This window comes from Culex quinquefasciatus, chromosome 3 (assembly GCF_015732765.1).
Source record: "Culex quinquefasciatus strain JHB chromosome 3, VPISU_Cqui_1.0_pri_paternal, whole genome shotgun sequence".
In the NCBI taxonomy this organism is placed as follows: domain Eukaryota; kingdom Metazoa; phylum Arthropoda; class Insecta; order Diptera; family Culicidae; genus Culex; species Culex quinquefasciatus.
The window spans coordinates 6,706,012-6,726,375 of record NC_051863.1 but is presented as its reverse complement, the minus strand read 5'-3'; the positions used below and the strand labels follow the sequence as shown (position 1 = coordinate 6,726,375).

General features: G+C 37.4%; 1 protein-coding gene across 3 annotated transcripts in view; it reads left to right on the top strand.

The window, feature by feature from the left end:
• The window catches only part of LOC6032202 (cationic amino acid transporter 2), a 62,992-nt gene extending 58,769 nt beyond the window's left edge, over positions 1-4,223 (top strand). For all 3 annotated transcript variants that reach the window (XM_038263408.1, XM_038263406.1, XM_038263407.1), the window contains exons 9-12: positions 1,514-2,119; positions 2,184-2,330; positions 2,386-2,551; positions 2,611-4,223. In XM_038263408.1, the coding sequence (XP_038119336.1) occupies positions 1,514-2,119; positions 2,184-2,330; positions 2,386-2,551; positions 2,611-3,175 (1,484 nt within the window). In that variant the 3' untranslated portion in view covers positions 3,176-4,223. The remainder of the gene's footprint in view (positions 1-1,513; positions 2,120-2,183; positions 2,331-2,385; positions 2,552-2,610) is intronic.
• The last annotated feature ends 16,141 nt before the right edge of the window (positions 4,224-20,364 follow it).

Below are 20,364 nucleotides of genomic sequence, written 5' to 3'. Positions count from 1 at the left end.
TATGGTCGGATTTTCACCGGAATTATTGTTCCGGCGGGTTCAGTAAGAGCCTCGCGTGGCTAAATATCGACAGAATTGACCACATGACCCATGTTCCAGAACCCAGATAGAGATCGGCCAAGATGTCAAACTTAATGACAGACCGGAGTAGCTTCCTGCTAGTATTCAAAGAGTAAACAAAATATTCATGACCTACTGCGATCGGTTTTCGGCACCACACGGAAGATTTATCTCTTGGGGTTCGATCGAAACTCTTTGATCACCAACAGTAGGCTACTCCGGTCTGTCATGAAGTTTGACATCTTGGCCGATCTCAATCTGGGTTCTGGAACATGGGTCATGTGGTCAATATAGTATTGTATCATAGAAAAACAAATTCTGTCGATATTTAGCCACGCGAGACTCTAACTGAACCCGCCGGGACAATAATTCCGGTGAAAATCCGACCATATCTCGGTTCCCAACTGTCCGTCCTCGGTGTCATTTACATAAGAAAAATCCTGGTTGGACTTGGGAACCAAAGTGAAGATGTAAGTGGCCAGCAATTAGCTAGGGCTTAAATTACGTTTAAAATCCGGCCACTTCAGTCCTCTTGGTACACCCGTATCCCCGAACAACCATGTCACATCTATTTGAGAATGTTTCCCAATCAATACATTAATGAAAAAATCGTTCTTTAATCATAAAACTCTAGAAAACTGAAAAAGAACGCCGTTGATCAACGCGTTGATTATCGATAATCAACGCGTTGATCAACGCCGTTTAAATCAACGACTCCGTTGACGTTGACGATTAAATCAACAATGGCTTCGATTACGATTACGTTTAAATCAACGATCAACGACATCGATGACGTTGATTCAACGATTAACAGCATTGCTGGTTACCTCTCTAACGATGTGATTTTACCTCAATTTAGACTGGAAAAGTGACATCACACCAGAAAAGAAGTAAAATTACACATTTTTTTGGCGTAAAAGATGTATCGTTCCCAGATGTAATATTACCATGATTTTTTTTGCTGTGTAGTATATTTCGTGACGGGAAAGCGTGTTCGTAAGGGACCATCCATAAGCCACGTGGACTCTTTTTGAAATCCTCTTGGGGAGAGAGTGGGGGGGGGGGGGCCTTTTTTGATATTTCCAAAAAAGTGTCCACGTGGATTTTGGATGGTCCCTTACCAGTTGAGAAAAAAACTCAAAACAAAAAATTGAAATCCTTTCATTGTTTTGAAACCCCTGTTTACAGTACACTCAAACCCCGATGGTTTGACACCAACTTTTTTGTTTGACACCCTTTTTACACGGAGTTCGTCACTTTTTAGTTAGACTTTGACCAACTAAACTAAAAAAGTGTCAAACGAAAAAGTGACCAACCACCGGGGGTTGAGTGTATTTAACTTATGCAACAAGATGCAAAATTATGATTTTTTCAGAACGGGTTGTGCATTTATATCCTGCTTTAAAAATAAAAAAATAAAAATTCTTTAACTAAAATTTTCACTCTCTTTCAGTTCCATACGACCACATCGACAGCGGCTCGGCGCTGGTCCAGATGTGGACGTACGTCGGCGCGCCCAAGTGTCGCGCCCTGGTGGCGATCGGCGCCACCGCCGGCCTCAGCGTGGCCATGTTCGGTTCAATGTTCCCAATGCCGCGGGTGATATACGCGATGGCCCAGGACGGGCTCGTCTTTCGGACGCTGTCGCAGCTGTGGGCGCGCACCGGTGTGCCGGGACTGGCCACGATCGGCAGCGGAATAGCCGCGTCGGTGGTGGCGCTGACCGTGCGCCTCGAGGTGCTCGTTGAGATGATGTCGATCGGGACGCTGCTGGCGTACACGCTGGTGTCGACGTGCGTGCTGATTCTGCGCTACCAGCCGCACTCGACGTCGCTGGTGGACCTGCTGCCGTCGCAGTTGCGCAGCAGTTCGCATCCGCCGGGGACGCCGGATCCGGTGAGTCAGCAGCGGGTGGTGCAGGGGAACGTGATGGTTAAGAAGGTGATTACGAGGGGGACGTCCGACTCGGACGACAGCTTCGGGGATGAGATTCCGGCTGCGTATTTGGGTCGGGACAACACGTTCCTGGTGTCGGACAAGCACGAGAATAAGTTCTACGGTAGGTTTTGAGGTGCGAGTGTGGAAGTCATAATTGACGGACGGTTTTTGTTTTTTGTTTGCAGGAACAGTCCACGGTGCACCACAGTCGGAAGCTACCACGTGTGAATGCTGGCCCTGCGGGTACATTGGGCGGAAGATTTCGCAGTACTCCTACCTGTGTCCTGGGTTCTTTCCGTGGGTGAAGGCCGGCACGGCAACGCACGAGAGTGGTAAGATTTCTTTGTATTTGTGATTTTGAGTTGGTATTACAAGTTGAACTTGCAGGAATGTTCGTCACCAAGCTGGTTGGGTTGATGTACGCCCTCATCTTCTTCCTGGATCTGTTCATGGCAATCGGGATCACCGGTCCGTTCTTCTCACTGGTCTACACGGCGCTCGTGCTGGGAATCCTGTTCGTGCTGTTGGTGATCTCGCGACAGCCCCAAAATCGGTAGGTCGAAGGTCGTACAAGTAGTCTTGAATAACACCGTACTCTCTCTCTCTTCGCAGGTACGCATTGCCCTTCCTAACGCCGGGACTTCCATTCATTCCGACCGTCGCCATCACGGTCAACATCTACCTGATATTCAAGCTGAGCATCCTGACGCTGGTGCGCTTCACCGTCTGGATGTCGCTGGGGTTGATCATGTACTTTTACTACGGCATAACGCACAGCTCGCTGGAGAACCCGAGCGAGGAGTTCGAGCTGACGGTGGAGAACGGGAACGGGCAGGTGGGCAAGACCTCGAAGTCCTCGAAGAGCAAACGAGGCAAGGACCAGAAGCCGGCGTGGGATTGCCACGGGTACGAGAACCGGATGGCGACCAACGACGACGGTGAGCTGCACTACGGCGGCGCTCCAAGTGGTAACAGCTGGAACGAGCCGAGCAACGGAGGAGGAGCCTGGGGAGATACGTCCCCCTACGATCCGCCGCCACAGAGCCAGGTCCAGTTTGACATTTCGCCGGTGCAACCGGTCCAGCCGCCGCCAAACCGACCCGAAATCAAAAAGGACGGCTTCGGAATGTTCTACCAGGAGTCCAGCGGTCAACCCTATCCTACGTGGGAAGACTAAGCGCGAAGACTAGTTCCGTTCACGTTCAGCAAGCAGGAATAGGGAGAGAGCATATCCGGAGGACTGAAAGCGGTGAAATTAACGGGAAAGCAATCATCACCCATCATTATCAGTGTTGTTATTATTACGTCGTTAGCCAGCCCATCAACGCCGCACACACCGCAGAGACAAATGTACAGAGATAGAGAAGGAGAGAGCGTGGAAGATCTTCAGAGTGTTCAGAGAGCTATATATCTATATGTTAGTAGCAGCGTGCAGTCCGTGAAGAGAGTTGAGCTTCAACGTGCAGCGAGTCACGAGGGAGGAGGTTCCTTCTGCTGTGAGTACGCCAAGCGTGTAATGTAGATTTAATTTGCGATATCATCCTCCGCCGCAATACGGCTTCGACCGTTAGAGTAAATAGTGCAATTAAACGCAAAGTACCGGATAAGCTTCTGTGGCACTAATCGCTGCAAATTGGAATTGACCGCAACAACAACAGGTAGAACGAACGGATTTTAGTTTGAAATATTCAAACAGGACACTCACAGCGTCGTCCAACCAATCCCTACTGACACGGTGACTCGTGCACGTTGAAGGACCAGCAAACACTTAAAAATGCGCCACCAATGTGATATTCTCTAGCGAAGCAAAACGAAACATATCTTTAGTTAGATGCAAAAGCCCCAGTTAGGTTTACGTTAGCCAATATGTTAAACATTTTAACGCGCATCAAACGCAGTTATAGTCTTCAAGAAAACAAAACGCGATTCTTTCCACAACTACTCAGCTGAGGGGTACCTACAATCATTTATCGTAGCGAAGTTATTTTTGAAATATTTTAGAGTCTACAAACCAAGAGCATCATTAATTCATTCGAGAAAGGATTCGAGAAATGTCGGGGTGAGAATGACCGCGCACACCTATACGAGTTTTACACTATCGAGGGCAATCACCATTTCTGTGTATAATACAACCTTCTCCGAAATCATGTCCATCAACAGCAACAGCAACAACAAGCAAGTGCACTGTACAAAGTAAAATGCTCACCAACCAGTCGCAAAAGTAGGAAAATTCCAACTCACGCAAAACCATTCACCAACAAAAACTCCCCCATCCCATCTGCACAACCTGTAGGTAACGTGAAGAACTAGCGAAAAACAAAACAAAACAAACAAATCAATGTGAAAGAATGAGATATTTACGTGCTGATTGTTGCACTTGATCGTCATAGTTATGACACGAAAGTGTAAAATTGTGGTACAACAAATCGTGGAACAGGTCAGTGTTTTCATGAATCTAGACTAAATCGACTTCATTTTGGAAGGTTAAAAAGTTTGATGGTTTAATATTACCACTTTAACGATATAATTTGACTTAAATTGAAGTGGAATCAGTAAAATCCCACATTAAAAGATGTGAATTTCCATATTTCTAGAGACAATACAACACATTTTTTCGGACACAACATCTCTCATCATTCCCAGATGTCCCAGTGTAGCACGGAAAAGAAAATTACAAACGTCTTGATAATTTTGTATTCGATTTAATCAAATTGAATAACCAGAATTGCCTCATAGGACCGACTCAGAAAGAAAACTCATCTAATTTTTGGGCCCGATTATAAAAAAAAGGGAAATTCCTATCTATTTAGATTTTTTTAGTATGATTTTAATATGTATTAAAATTAAAAGAATGTATGGCTTTTTTATTTAAGAATTTAAGAATCTAAGAATTGTTTTTTTTGAGCTCTTAAAATTTTAAAATTGTATAGATTTAAAATTTTTGAAGAATTTTATGATTTTAAATTCTAGAATCTTAAAATTATAGAATATTAGGATAATATTTGTCATGAATTTAATATTTTAGAACTTATGATTCTTTAATATTGAATTTTCAATGTCAGAATTGTCAAATTTAGGATTTCACAATTTCAGAATTACTGAACGCTTTAAATTTTAGAATTTAAAAATTATAAAATTTATGATTTGAAAATTTTAAACTCAAGAACTTTGAAATTTTCAATTTCAGAATTTTGAAATCTAGAATCTTAAAAATATGGAATTCCTTGTAGTTAAAAGGAAGACACTAGTGGTGGCCGACAGCTATAAAGTCAACTTCGTTTTCGTTGGAATTTAAGATAAATATGTTTTTAGATATAATATTTTAGAATTTTGACTACATAAGTCTCATTACTAGATTTTTTAAATTTCCGATGTGTAAATTTAGAATTTTAAAATTAATAATTTTTTAAATGAGAGAATTCAAGAATTATAAAATTTCAGAATCTTAAAATAATAAAATTTATTATGGGTCATTCCAGGTCAACTGAGTACACTGTTGGACTCGACCTTCACCGATTTGGACCAAACTTGGAGGGAACGTTTATCTATCGATAGTTAACAGAAATCCCAAGTTTGGTGCTGATTGGACCATCCCTCTATTTTTGGCACCGCCCTCTTTTTTGGCGATTTTCTAAAAAACTTTTTTTTCTTTTAATCATAACTTTGAAACTATTTGAGCAAAAGACTTTCTACAGGTTGCATTTTATATAAAATTGTCCAAGGAATTCTATAAAAATAAAATTTTAACCCTTAAATGCCCACTTATATTATATTTTATCGTTTTAAGTATAAAAATTCAGTTTTGACCAATTGCTCATATTTTTATTTGTTTTATTTTATCACCATCGTGTTCCCCGGACAATTTTACATAATAATCAATGTAGACTTCAAACTAAAATGAACTATTGACGAGATACAGCGATTTTACTGAATAAAGTTTGATTTTGCGCAGCACTCGGAAGTTCATGGTGTACTTTTCAACAAAAAGGAATGAATCTCGCATAATTCGGTTTTTATATGTGAGAAACTTATTTCGGATTTGAATTCATAGGACAGAGTGCAGTGCAAAATCAAACTTTTTTCAGTTAAATCGCTGTATCTCGCCAATAGTTCATTTTAGTTTGAAGTCTATATTGATTATTATGTAAAATTGTCCGGGGAACACGATGGCGATAAAATAAAAAAAATAAAAATATAATCAATTGGTCAAAACTGATTTTTTATACTTAAAACGTTAAAATATAATATAAGTGGGCATTTAAGGGTTAAAATTTTATTTTTATCGAATTCCTTGGACAATTGTCTATAAAATGCAACCTGTAGAAAGTCTTTTGCTCAAATAGTTGCAAAGTTATGATTAAAAGAAAAAAAAGTTTTTTATAAAATCTCCAAAAAAGAGGGCGGTGCCAAAAATAGAGGGATGGTCCAATCAGCACCAAACTTGGGATTTCTGTTAACTATCGATAGATAAACGTTCCCTCCAAGTTTGGTCCAAATCGGTGAAGGTCGTCTCCAAAAGTGTACTCAGTTGACCTGGAATGACTCTTATTTGAAAATTTTAAACTCAAGAACTTTGACTTCTTTGATTTCAGAATTTTGAAGTCCAGAATCTTAAAAATATGGAATTTAAGATAAATATATTTTTTGATTGAATATTTTAGAATTTTGACTTTATAATTCTCATTACTAGATTTTTTTAATTTCGAAGTGTAAATTAAGAATTTTAAAATTTATGTTTTTTAAATGCCAGAATTCAAGAATAATATAATTTCAGAATCTAAAAATCGTAAAACATTAGAATTATAAAATTTATGACTTAAAAATTTTTAATTTATGAATTTTGAAATTATATGACCTTAAAATTGTAGAATTTTGAAAAAAATTAAAATTTTGAATTTAAAGATTGGGTTTTCAAGAATTTTGAAAGTTTTATTTTGAATTCTAGAATTTTAAAAATTTCAGAATTGTACAATTTATAATTTAAAAAAATTAACTTTAAAAATTTGAATTTAACTATAGAATATCAGAATAATAAAATGTATAAATTTTATATTTTGGAATTCCAGAACTATACAATTTTAAGATTTTAAAATTTTAGAAATTTTTGTAATTTTAACTTTCTGAATTTTAAATTCCTTAAATTTAGAATGTAAGACTATCAAAATTTTCAAATGCAAAAATTCAAAAATTTCGAAATATCAGAATCATAAAATTTAAGAATTATAAAATTTCTAATTTTAAAAAGTTATTATAAAGTTTTGAATTAGAGAATGTCAGAATTATTTTTAAATTTAATATGTTGAAATACAGAATTCAAAAATTTGAGGGTTTTAAAATTTTGCAAAAAAAAAATTAAAAATTTTATTATTTCAGACTACCAAAAGTTCAGAAATTTAGAATTATAAAATTTGTAATTTTAAATTTTAGAATTTTTGGACTGTTAGAATTTTAGAATTCAAGAAGACTTAAAACTTGAATTTCTTAAATAAGTTTTAGGAATTTTTTAAATTTTCTTTATAATAAACGGAACTAAGGCATTTTCTGAGCCAAGGTTAAGAATAGTGCAACATTTAATAATAGAAATTAAAAAAAAATAATTTTGGGATGTACAATCAAACTTACAATCGAAAATTGTATATCAAATATTTAACAAATTTGTTGATAATGTGCGTCGTTTTCAAATTACAGGCACTTATTGGTAAACATTTAACAAAAGCTCCTCTGTAAGAAATATTTTTGTAAAGCTGAAAAAAATTCAATCAATTTTCCCTTTAAGACTTTGTATTAACACTATTCTGTTAAAAGATTTGCGAAAAATAATCCCCTTTTTGGATTTCGTTTCTTGATTATATCGATCAAGTGCAATAATCAGTATGTGAGGTGATGACGGCGAGGAACAAACCAACAAAAAAGGGGTATTAGATAGAACTTTCACAAGCTCGACAGTCTAAAAGTCATGCAATGATCAGCGAGGCAGCCAAATCGCAGCTGAAGAGTGTAGAGATTAAACACGAAACGACCAGCTCCACCCATACAATATCGGAGCAAAATCACACGTAATATGTATAAACAAACAACAAAAAAACTGAAGTGACTGTTAAAGTTATGTAGACGGTCGATGAAATATGTGTGTAGAAATTATCAAATTATATGAAAGCGTCGCTTTACATAAGAGAGAAATAAAATGCACTTAAGCAGGAACATATTATTAAACTGAAAGATATTATACATTTAACAACAGAGATTAAAATCAGCATCTTTCAATGAATTAAGTGATATTTTACTGTTGATATTGTTGATTGAATTGTATTTATTACAATTATTGCAGTTAAAAGTCAGAATGAAGATGTAACTATTGGACGGAATAAAAAAAGATTGTTACAAAGCAGAAATTCAAACCCATAGAATAAGGCACGATTTCAGTTTCTGAATCTCTGTTATGAAAATTTTCAAACAAAACAAAAAAGCATGCATTGTTTGTCGGAGAGTGTTTTATTTATACTGTTACTCACTTGGAACGAATCCCATCTCAGATCGATAAATAGAGGAATATCGAGCAAAAAATATCACGTCTACTCACAAAACACAACTTCAGCCCTCCGTCTCTTCCAAATACACACACAATCACACAAAAGAAGAAGAAGAAGAAGCAAATCTCAGCTGCTAATCCAAATCTGTTGACTCTGAACTAAACAGAATTTTATGCAACAAGTCATCTTTTACCTACAACAACGGACAACAACCTAAGCTGCACCTACAGCTTGCTCGTTTTCAAACGAAAGGAATAACAAAAAAACTAAGTTTTAACTTTTCTAAGTGTGATATTTATCTATATACATACATATTATATACTATAGACATTAAAACAACAAAACAGAAGTAAAAATTATATTGCATATTGCAGACTTATCGATTCTATACATTACCAAAACAAGTGAAGAAACAAACTCAAGAAGAGCAAACAAAAAAAAAAGAATCATTATTCGTGTTCGATCATGTTACAATTTGAAAGTTTCATCCATATATTAAAAGAAAGAAAAGAAAAAAACAAACAACAAAATCATCTCTCTAGCTGCTAACTTCAGACGTCTAATATAAGCTAAAGGAAAGTAAAAGAAAAACTCACCGTACAAAAAATAAAATAGTCACGAATTGAAAGAACGCTAAAGCAAACACAAGAATAAACCGTGCTCCATAGAAAGAAAGCAAAAAACAAAACAAATATATCCTACTGAAAACCAGTTTAGTAAATGCAAAGCAACTTTACAGAAAGTGAATAATTTCAATATAGTTAGAATATCTTTTCAAATTTTCCACAAATGAAAAAACAAACAAAGCGCATTCAAATCTTCTAGGTGTCTGTAAAAAAACAATACAAAACGAAACGTATGTGAAATTGAAAATCTTAAAAATTAAAACCAAAAAAAAGTATCGTGTACAGGAAAGCGCGCGAGCGGATTAATGCGAAGGGGGAAAAGCTAGAAAGAGTTATAAAAATCACTAGGATTCAATCCGTTAAAGGCACAGTAAGACAGCGCAAACCTGACAGATCAAAGCTATCCTACCTAAACAAGCGCAGGAGTGTTGTTTGAAGAAGCCACCTAATAAAAAAAAACAACAAAAAAAACGCGCTCTCGAATGTATCATAATTACTCCGCCTGAGGGATATTGTAGTGAAGAAAAAAACTGGGGTAAAATGAGAAATAAAAAAATAAATGCAATACGAATCCTAGCCTAGATGCGTTTTGATCATTTTAAACACGTCTAAGATATTACAAAAAAATCAGATCAACAAAGTTTGTGTGGAGAATTGGGACGGTTCGTCGCTGTTGCATACAAGTAAAAATGGCATGCAATATGTGGAAGTTGCGAACAGCACTAACTTTCCATACAAACATTGGGGAAAACCAGTTGGCCCTGCCTAATTATATTTGAAAAAATCTTAGTTTACGTGTTTCTGGCGAACCCAAACTTTATGCTTCCCCTCGAGTTGGGCCTGCGCAGAAATTTTGTTGGTCGGTGTAATGTATGACGGACAAATTGTTTAAGGCCAGATTACGAATTTTCGAAAATAAATATATTGTTATTTGGAAAGTATTGAAAATTCACTCAAAAACTTTTTTTTGAGAAACAAAAATTGCGATCAAAAAGTTAGTAAAAAGTATTGTTTCCCCATGCCTTGATAAGGTCTAGCTTGAGATGAAACACTACCTTTCCTTTACTAAACTATCTTATCCAGAAGGGAAAAGATCCCCAGTTGTGTTGGTTCGATCCGGAATTTGAACCCCGATCTACCGCTTACGAGGCGGAAGCCTTACCACTAAGCTACGTGGCTCGGTCAAAAAGGGCTTTTATTAAATTTGTACACCCAAAGTTAAAGAACGAGGGAATAGTCCTCACGAAAAGAAACGTAAGGAAAGTGATATTTTGCGAGAGTATAGTCCTCTCCAGAGCTGAAAATGTCAGGGATCCTGACGCGAAAATCGGCGACGCATACACGATTTTTTCAGATCCATTCACTGAATCGCAAAACCGTGACATAAACAAACCCGACTCAGTCGTGAGTGCCCTAGCTCACTGAGCAGCTGCAATGCGAAGCAGTAATCGACCAACGCTCATTCGACGTTGCACGCACACACATAAAGAAACACGTTTTTACACAAAAAGTTGGTATTTATGCGTGGAAATGTAATTTTGAATATAAGTTATGTTTTTTTTTTGAGTGTTTTGCACAGTCTAGAACCATCCAATTGGGTCCTAAAATGAAGCTTAGATTGCTGATATTATTGTTTACAGCGATAAAGCTTATTTTTCTGAGTACAATGACCCTTTGTACGACCACAAAGAGTTTAAAATGGATTTTTAAATCAATTTTGAAAAATTAACCTCGCGGTCCTTCTTGACATAAAAGGTCCTACTTGACAGCTCGTTCCAAGGGGACCATAGTTAATCCATCGAAAAAATGTTGTCTTGTCAAAAAAAAATTTTGCATTAAAATGAAAAAAAGTGATCAGAAATGGTTTTTAATCGTGTTTTTTACCGTTGTACATAAAGATTGACATAGGGCTTTAGTACCCAATTGTTTAAAAATAGTCAAAATAGTGTTTAGAGAGGATTTTACGAGTCAGTCATACGACACGAATTGAGTGAGTGTAGCTCATTTTTTCACGTCTCTCATTCTCCAGCAGCCGACCGGCACAAGTCAGGCGGCAGTGGTTGAACGGACACAGTAGGCTTACAGTCAGATGCTAGCAGTGAACTGACATTTTGGTTTGCTTCATGTGTACGCTGGGTTGGAAACATTTTGCAGGCCAGGTCCTCTCGCGTGTTCATTCGTTCATTGGAACAGTTCATCCTATTGAGTGGCTAATATGGAAAATTACCGTCACTTATTCACCGAACCATGGTGGCCCATACGGCAAAGGCACGGTTCAATATGCCGAAGGTCTTGGGTTCGAGTCTCGGTACCGGTACTTTTTTTATGCATGAACTTTTTTTGAAGATGAACCCATGAGTAAAATACTCTCGGTAGTTTTGGGATTTATCCTCTCAGTCCGCACACAGTACCATTTTACTAGCGAATCGTGCTCTTTATCCTCTCGTATGCCGATGTCCAGTTCTGGGTGTATGAAAAATACTTAACTTATTACTAAAAACTATTTTTAAAGTTCTTTTGAAACATTCCAGTGATTTTTGCGTTTTTTTTAAGATTAGACATTTTCACATACCGTCACCCGGGCAGACGGTAATAACAAAATTCATGCCATTTCAATAACAAATATTGTTAAAATAACAGAAATTGTTATTGGCCTAGTATTTTCAAATATCAAAAAATTTGTATAATCTCAGCTCCCGAAAATCGGATAATTACTAGATAAATTTTCCAAAAGGTTCTATATATAGGACCCTTTGAAAAAGTAAGGTAGATTAGATCGATTGAATATTTGCTTTGTATTACCCGGGCAGACGGTAACAACAAAATTCATACCATTTCAATAACAAATACTGTTAAAATAACAGAAAGTGTTATGGAATATTCATGAAAAAACAATTTTTGCATAAAAGTTTAATAACAGCTTATGTTATCATAACAAAATTTGTTATTGGTTTGCTATTGGTTGAAGGCCAAAACAACTTTGGAATAACATTTTCTGCTTACCTCCAACTGTTATTGGCATGATCGGATTAGTTGCTAAAATAACAAAAAATAATTTCAAAGATTTGTTTAAAGAATAACTAAAAATGTTATTAGTCTGTTATAACAATAACAATCCAATAACAAAAAATTCATAGCGACGAGCGAAAAAATCTTGTTATGAATAACATCAAATGTTATTGGCTTAGTATTTTTAAATATCAAAAATTGTTATTTCCTAAATATTGCCGTCTGCTCGGGTAGAAAGTAACCAGATGTACAATGCAAAACAATCCCCATTTCGTCGCTGTCGTGCTATCTTGTCGCACGTGCATTTTGGGCAAAATAAAGTTAAGACCGCCATTTTGTTTTGTGTTTTGTGAACCAGAGCTTTGCACCCAGATTTTTGTTACAGACATTTTAATATTTTCCAAACTTCGGGTACTATTTTTTATGCATCCCCTACACTAAAAGTCAGAAGTATCCTTCAAAAGGGTACTTTCAATCCTCAAAAAGGATACTTTCTATCCTTTTTTAAAGTTCACCCGGCGTCACCCTTTCAAAAGGGTATGTCAAATTCAGTACATTTTCGATACCCTTTTAAAGGGTGACGACGGGTGAACTTGAAAAAAGGATACTTTTTACTTTGAGTGTATGCTACTATGTCCATAATGATGTATAACAACATTTGTCATTTTTTTAATCAAATTATTTCCGTATTGGGTCCGTTCAACAATTTTGGAATAAGAAGACAACAACTTCTTTGGTTGCTGTGCATTTATGTCTCACCTTTTGTCCTTCACATATCCCCAAAATTTGATTTCAGCCCTAAGACATTCAATAAAACCGAAACACTCCGTACATTGTTGTCACTTTTCATATGAAAGAAGTTTCAATCTTGTCGTGCTATCTTGACACAACTAGCCAAAGGAATTCTAGGCCAGAACGCGTTTGACACACGTACAAGTCCGAATGCCGTAAACATTTTTATTTATAACTCAGGACTCCAGCAACCAAATTCAACCTTACTTCGGGACAATGCACAAAACGTGTTTTGTTATTGTTTACATTGCGTGCTCTCGTTTTTGTTTATTCAAGATCAAACATCAAAACACGACGTCAAAAAGCGACGTGCGAAAAGATAGCACGACATCGTCGATTTGTTGTGAGTTCTTTTTGTCAGTATTTTTTTCTAAAGGAGAGACGAGGATTACAATTGTTTTTTATTTTTATTTTATTAGATTACTTTTTGATTGAGAACTCAATTTAACGTAAAAATACTTTTAGAAAAAAAAGTATATAAAAAGGATAATTTTAAAAAATTACCATTAAATCAAAATTTATTTGGCAAAAACAATTTTTCAAGACTAACATTTCAAAACGGCCAAAAATTCAATATTACGTGATTTTGAAATGTTAGAAAAATTTCACGAATATTTCATATTTAAACATTGAAAATTGGACCATTAGTTGCCGAGATATCGACGTTAGGAAATGGTGGGTTGTTTGGGTGAGACTTAGAAAACATCAATTTTCCTATGTTTAAATCATTACATAGCAATATCTCAGCAACTAAGAATCGTATCAACAAAGTTCATAAAATCAAAGTATAGAGAATTGTCTCAGTTTTTCAAAAATATTTTTTTTCAAAAGTGGGCAAACATGTGCACTTATTTGAAGAAAATGAATAACTGCGACTATTTTAAAAACAGTTACCGTCAAACGGGGTGACTTTGATAGGATTTCAATTTGTTTTGGAATATTTTCCAACAGGTAAGGTTTTTATCTGGAAAAAAAAATTCAATAGTGTTTAGAAAAATAGTTAGCATTAGCATTAGCATTAGCATTTCAGGACGCCCTATCCACGGATGGCTCCACAACGCTTATCCCACTGTTTGGTGTGGTTGTGTTAGACCCTCATCCGGAACAATAATCCAACACGGGAGACCATGTCTTCATCTTTTGATGAGTGTGTAATACAGCCCAGGGCATAAGGGGGTCCTCGCCGGGTCCAAGCTATCCTTTGGGGAGCGGAAGGAATGTTAGTAAACACCTATCTAAAGTGCGCAAGGATCCCTACGTCACGGGCGAATCAAGTAGAGTTAGTTTGTTTTAATTATTAAACAGTACGAATTGTACAGTGTAAAGGATGCATGATTTATAGATATTCTTTTTAAAGCCACGGCAGACACAACGCGACGAAGCCGTGCATGAATAAATTGACTGTTGTATTACTAAACCAATAATTTTCTCCGGAAAAGGCAATGCTGATTAAACACAGTTTTAACATATCTGCTATTAAACTCAAGCTATCGACTGTAAGAGTAAAGATAAGTTAAAATTTTCATTTGAATTATTATGTGTTTAAACGAAATTCGAGGATAAAAATGATTTAACGCATTATTGGAATCATAATTTTAAACTTTTACAGTGATGCGGAGTGAAAATTTATGATTTATTTTTTTGTTTTATTTAAATGTAAGAATTAGAAGGTAATTTAAAACGACCGATTCAAAATACATTCTTAGTTAAACTTTTATCTTTTTAGGGTAATGGGCTTAATCAGCATATTTAACAATTTTTAAATAAATATAATAAAAATCGAGCTTAGCCATTCGTGGTAACCGTTTTGCTTCCAGACGAAAACGAACGGAAAGAAAAAGAAAAAAAAATAATCTGAGCAGGCAACACCGATCTCTAAAAGCTCAATCCCTACTTTCAACGAAACCCACACATTTGCGTCTCTGAGCGTTGGGTATCAACGCTCAACATGGAGCGAACTCACCGAGGATACAGTTAAACCTCGTATAAGAGCGCCTCGCATATGCAACTTTGCATATACGAGTCATTCCACCTGATTCGGTTTTGTCGCAAGAGTTGCATATGCGAGGTACAGGGCTTATGTGATTTTGGATATATGGGAGACATGGGCTATATTTTAATAAAAAATCAACTAAACTATACAAATTTATAGTGTTTTGGAATCGTTATGAAGTCAGCTATACAGCTTCACCGAATTTACATGGTTTACGATGTTCTAGATCATCCGAAACTTCGTCAAGTTAAGGCCTATGTGTTCAACGCCGTACAAGTATGAGTTAGGCGATTTGACTGTGGTTTTTGACCACAGATCATAGCCGGATAGCCTCAGGGAGGTTCAGGGACTAGTCTACCGATATGTGGTGATGTTCTGGGTCTTCTGTAGAGTCCCGGGAGGTACGTCCGATGGGTCTACCGCCGTAACACGGCAGAGGTCGATAGTTTTAGACCTCAGATCATATCCGGATAGCCTCAGGGAGGTTCAGGGACTAGTCTACCGATATGTGGTGATGTTCTGGGTCTTCTGTAGAGTCCCGGGAGGTACGTCCGATGGGTCTACCGCCGTAACACGGCAGAGGTCGATAGTTTTAGACCTCAGATCATATCCGGATAGCCTCAGGGAGGTTCAGGGACTAGTCTACCGGTACGTGGTGATGTTCTGGGTCTTCTGTAGAGTCCCGAGAGGTACGACCGGTGGGTCTACCGCCGTAACACGGCAGAGGTCGGTGTTTTTTGACCTCAGATCATATCCAGATAGCCTCAGGGAGGTTCAGGGACTAGTCTACCGATATGTGGAAATGTTCTGGGTCTTCTGTGGAGTCCCGAGAGCTACGCCTGAAGGGTCTACCGCCGTAACAAGGCAGAGGTCGATGGTTTTTGGCCTTAGGTTATATCCAGATAGCCTCAGGGAGGTTCAGGGACTAGTCTACCGGTATGTGGAGATGTTCTGGGTCTCTTATAGAGTCCCGGGAGTTACGACCGACGGGTCTACCGCCGTAACAAAGCAGAGGTCGATGGTTTTTGACCTTAGATAATATCCAGATAGCCTCAGGGAGGTTCAGGGACTAGTATACCGATATGTGGTGATGTTCTGGGTCATCGGTAGAGTCCCGGGAGCTACGTCCGATGGATCTACCGACGTAACACGGCAGAGGTCTGTGGTTTTTGACCTCAGATCATATCCGGATAGCCTCAGGGAGGTTCTGGGGCTAGTCTACCGATGTGATAGGTCTTTTGTAAGATCTTGGGAGTTACGGCCGATGGATCTACCGCCGTAACAAGATATAGGTCTGTGGTTTTTGATCTCAGATCATATCCGAATAGCCTCAGGGCCGTTACTTCCGGGACTCTACAGAAGACCCAAAAGATCATAACACATCGGTAGACTAGTCCCTGAACCGTCCTGAGGCTATTCGGATATGATCTAAGATCAAAATCCAGTGACCTCTGCCTTATTTCGGTGGTAGACCCATTGACCGTAATCCCGGGACTCTACAGAAGAACCAGAACATCACAACACATCGGTAGACTAGTCCCTGAACCTTCCTGAGGCTATCCGGATATGATCTGAGGTCAAAATCCACCGACCTCTGCCTTGTTACGGCGGTAGACCCATTGACCGTACACGGAGAAAAAAGAGTTCCCAAAATCGTGAACAAGCGTTCATGAAAATGGGAACCTCGAACAAAGTGTTCAAATCCCATGGTACGATTTTGAAAAACGTACCATGAAATTTGAACACTTTGTTCGTGGTTCCCATTTTCATGAACGCTTGTTCACGATTTTGGGAACTCTTTTTTCTCCGTGTAGCTCCCGGGACTTTACAGAAGACCCAGCACATTACCAGAAATCGGTAGACTAGTCCCTTAACCTCCCTGAGGCTATCCGGATATGAACTGAAGTCGAAAACCTCCGACCTCTATCTTGTTGCGGTGGTAGAGCTATCGGCCGTTACTCCTGGGACTCTACAGAAGACCCAAAAAATGACCACACATCGGTAGACTAGTCCCTGAACCACCCTGAGGCTATCCGAATATGATCTGAGGTCAAAAACCACAGACCTCTGCCGTGTTACCTCGGTAGATCCATCGGACGTAACTCCCGGGACTCTACAAGAGACCCAGAACATCACCACATATCGGTAGACTAGTCCCTGAACCTCCCTGAGGCTATCCGGATATGATCTGAGGTCAAAAACCATCGACCTCTGCCTTGTTACGGCGGTAGACCCTTCAGGCGTAGCTCCCGGGACTCGACAGAAGACCCAGAACATTTCCAAATATCGGTAGACTAGTCCCTGAACCTCCCTGAGGCTATCTGGATATGATCTGAGGTCAAAAACCATCGACCTCTGCCGTGATACGGCGGTAGACCCATCGGACGTACTTTGAGGGACTCTACAGAAGACCCAGAACATCACCACATATCGGTAGACTAGTCCCTGAACCTCCCTGAGTTTATCCGGATATGACCTGTGGTCAAAAACCACAGTCAAATCGCCTACCTCATACTTGTACGGCGTTGAACACATAGGCCTTAACTTGACGAAGTTTCGGATGACCTAGAACATCGTAAACCATGTAAATTTGGTGTAGCTGTAAAGCTGACTTCATAACGATTCCAAAACACTATAAATTTGTATAGTTTAGTTGATTTTTTATAAAAATATAGCCCATGTCTCCCATATAGCCAAAATCCCATAAGCCCTGTACCTCGCATATGCGTGCTTCGCATAAGAAACCCCCATATGAGGTGCATATGCGAGGTTTAACTGTATTTGCAGCAGACACGCCAACACACCGACTTTCTCGGTCTACCAGCCACACTCTTCCAAAAAAGATGACGATGATGATGACGACGATACACACACTAGCAATGCCACTCCACTGAAGCACACAGACTCTCTCTCTTCTGCACACGCTCTCACTCTCATGTAAATGCAGGAACAAACTCACCGGGAGCTCAATTTGCGATCACCCCAACATCACCCCACAAAGCTGCCATCTTACATTGCTAGAGAACCTTCACTCACGCACTCCACTTGTTGCACCAATACATTAACGGCCATGGAATGAACAAAGCGATTTCTCAGTTCTCTCTGTTTCCGACACGACAAAGTTCATCTCTGCGCACCAACACACTCAACTGCCCGTAACGAAGCGAAGACGCCACCGGATTGGAAAAATGTCGAAATTTTTCGTCTCAAAATCAACATATTTCAACCTCCACGTACGGAAATTTCACAATACCCAGTCACACAACAACTGCCCGGGGGTAGCCGAACAAAATAAACCCGAAAAACAAGCCATATCGCACCAAATACACATTGAAAAGTACAAAATTTGAAGACGCAAAAAGACGCGAACCGGACACGGCAAAGGCCACGAGTCCACTCCTAGTGTTTAGAAAAATAGTTACGTTAAAAATTCATGGTTTGAATTCCGGGGTGACTTTGATAGTCGCAGTTTTTCTTGTTAAAATAATATTTAAGATGTTCAAACTTTATTTGAACGTTGAATGTACCGTCACTAAAGTAGCTGATATAGTTTTTAAGAAAAAAAATCAATGCTTATATTTAGACAACTAGGTTTATAAGCTTTTTATCAAAAAACATATTAACTTTAGGTAAAATTGTTAAAAAGTCGGAATTTTGCCTGAAATTTGTTAAAACAAGTTTTGTTTATAAAATTATAGTCGATCTCACTAGGTTTTCTGGCCAAATTTTCCCTAGTTTTTGTTTAATTGCATTTGAAGAACCTTCTGTTACCAAACGGTTATTGAAAAGGAAATAGTTGCAAGGAACACCAAATCTCTATGAACCAGTTATTCACACAAATTGTAAAATTGTTATTTCGGTGAATAAAATGAATTGAATTGAATTGAAAAATTATAAAATTATCGATTTATAATGCATTTTATACTGAATTCGAAGCACGAATCATAAGTTTTCACATGAAATTTGTTCAACTGAAATTGCCTATAAATTTGGAGATTTTTTTTAATTGTGTTTCTAAAATGCATATTATTTATTGTTTACAAACTGATTTAACCTTCTCCTAGTGGAAAATTGTACAAAGAATCCGAAAATGCATTCCGTTTTCCGATTAAAAATCATGTTCATTGAGAAAATCATGACACTTTGAGAAGTTTAGAATAAGGATTTTCATCAACATTTTCTTAACATTTTTATGAAAAGTTCTTTTTGTGGTACTTTGAACACTTCTCTACCACGGTCAGTATAATTCCATAGCATTCCATGCGTATTAAATTTGTACTCTTCATTTTGCGGAAAAATCTCATACCTGTCAAAGTCCGGCTATCAAAGTCACCCCGTTATACGGTACCTAAAAATGGTTATAACTTGAAAACGGTCACTTTATCAAGATTTCACTAAAGTCCTTTTGATTGCAAATCCGATTTCATATCGAAAAATGAAGTTGATACATTTTTGCGATTAATATTTGGATTTTTTGAAAAAAACCTATACCTTTCTTTAGTAAGAAAGGCAAAAATCAGTATTGACTAATAAATTCATAACTCGGTCAAAGATTTTCTGAAAAGTTGGCATTTGATGTTCCCTAAAATATATCGAAAAATAAAAAAAAATAAAATAGCGTTTTTTTGCAAATCAAGTTTTAGTGACAAAAACGTGAAATTAAAAATCTAAACAAAAAAAAAATTACCGTGTATTATTTTTTCAGTGTAGTCCTTATCCAAACATACAACATTGCCGAAGACACTCGATCACTCGATCTTAAAATTCCATCAATAGATAAAGATTTTTTTAATTTTTGTACATAATTTTTGTATGTACAGCTGCCAAATTTGTATGGAAAATTATATGGACAAACTAATGATGCAAAATGGCTTTTTTGGGCAATTAAAAAAAAACAAAAAAAAAACAAAAATAAAAATAAAATAAAAATACCGATTTCGACCATTTTTATTTTTTATATTTTTAGATTTGGCTCAAACTTTGTGGGGGCCTTCCCTACGACCAAAGAAGCTATTTTGTATCATTGGTTTGCCCATAGAAGTCTCCATAAAATTTTGGTACACAGAAAAAAAGTTGAATTTTGGAATGTTAAAAATTTGGCAGGTTGAATATTACCTCTTTTTTTGAGTAATATTACATAAAAAATGTGTAAAAATGTGAACCTGATGAATATTCATCAAAAACTGATGAAAATTCATCATTTTCTAGGGTAAAATTCATCATTTTTTTAGCCACAAATCTGTCACCATTTCCTGATGAATATTACCATCATTTTTTTCTGTGTAGCTTTTTACACAAAAATAATACGTAGAGATTAAAAAATCAGAAAAAAAAAACTTTTGAAGGAAATTTTCTGATAGATTTGGTGTCTTCGCCAAAGTTGTAAGTATCAACGAGGACTAATCAGAAAAAATGG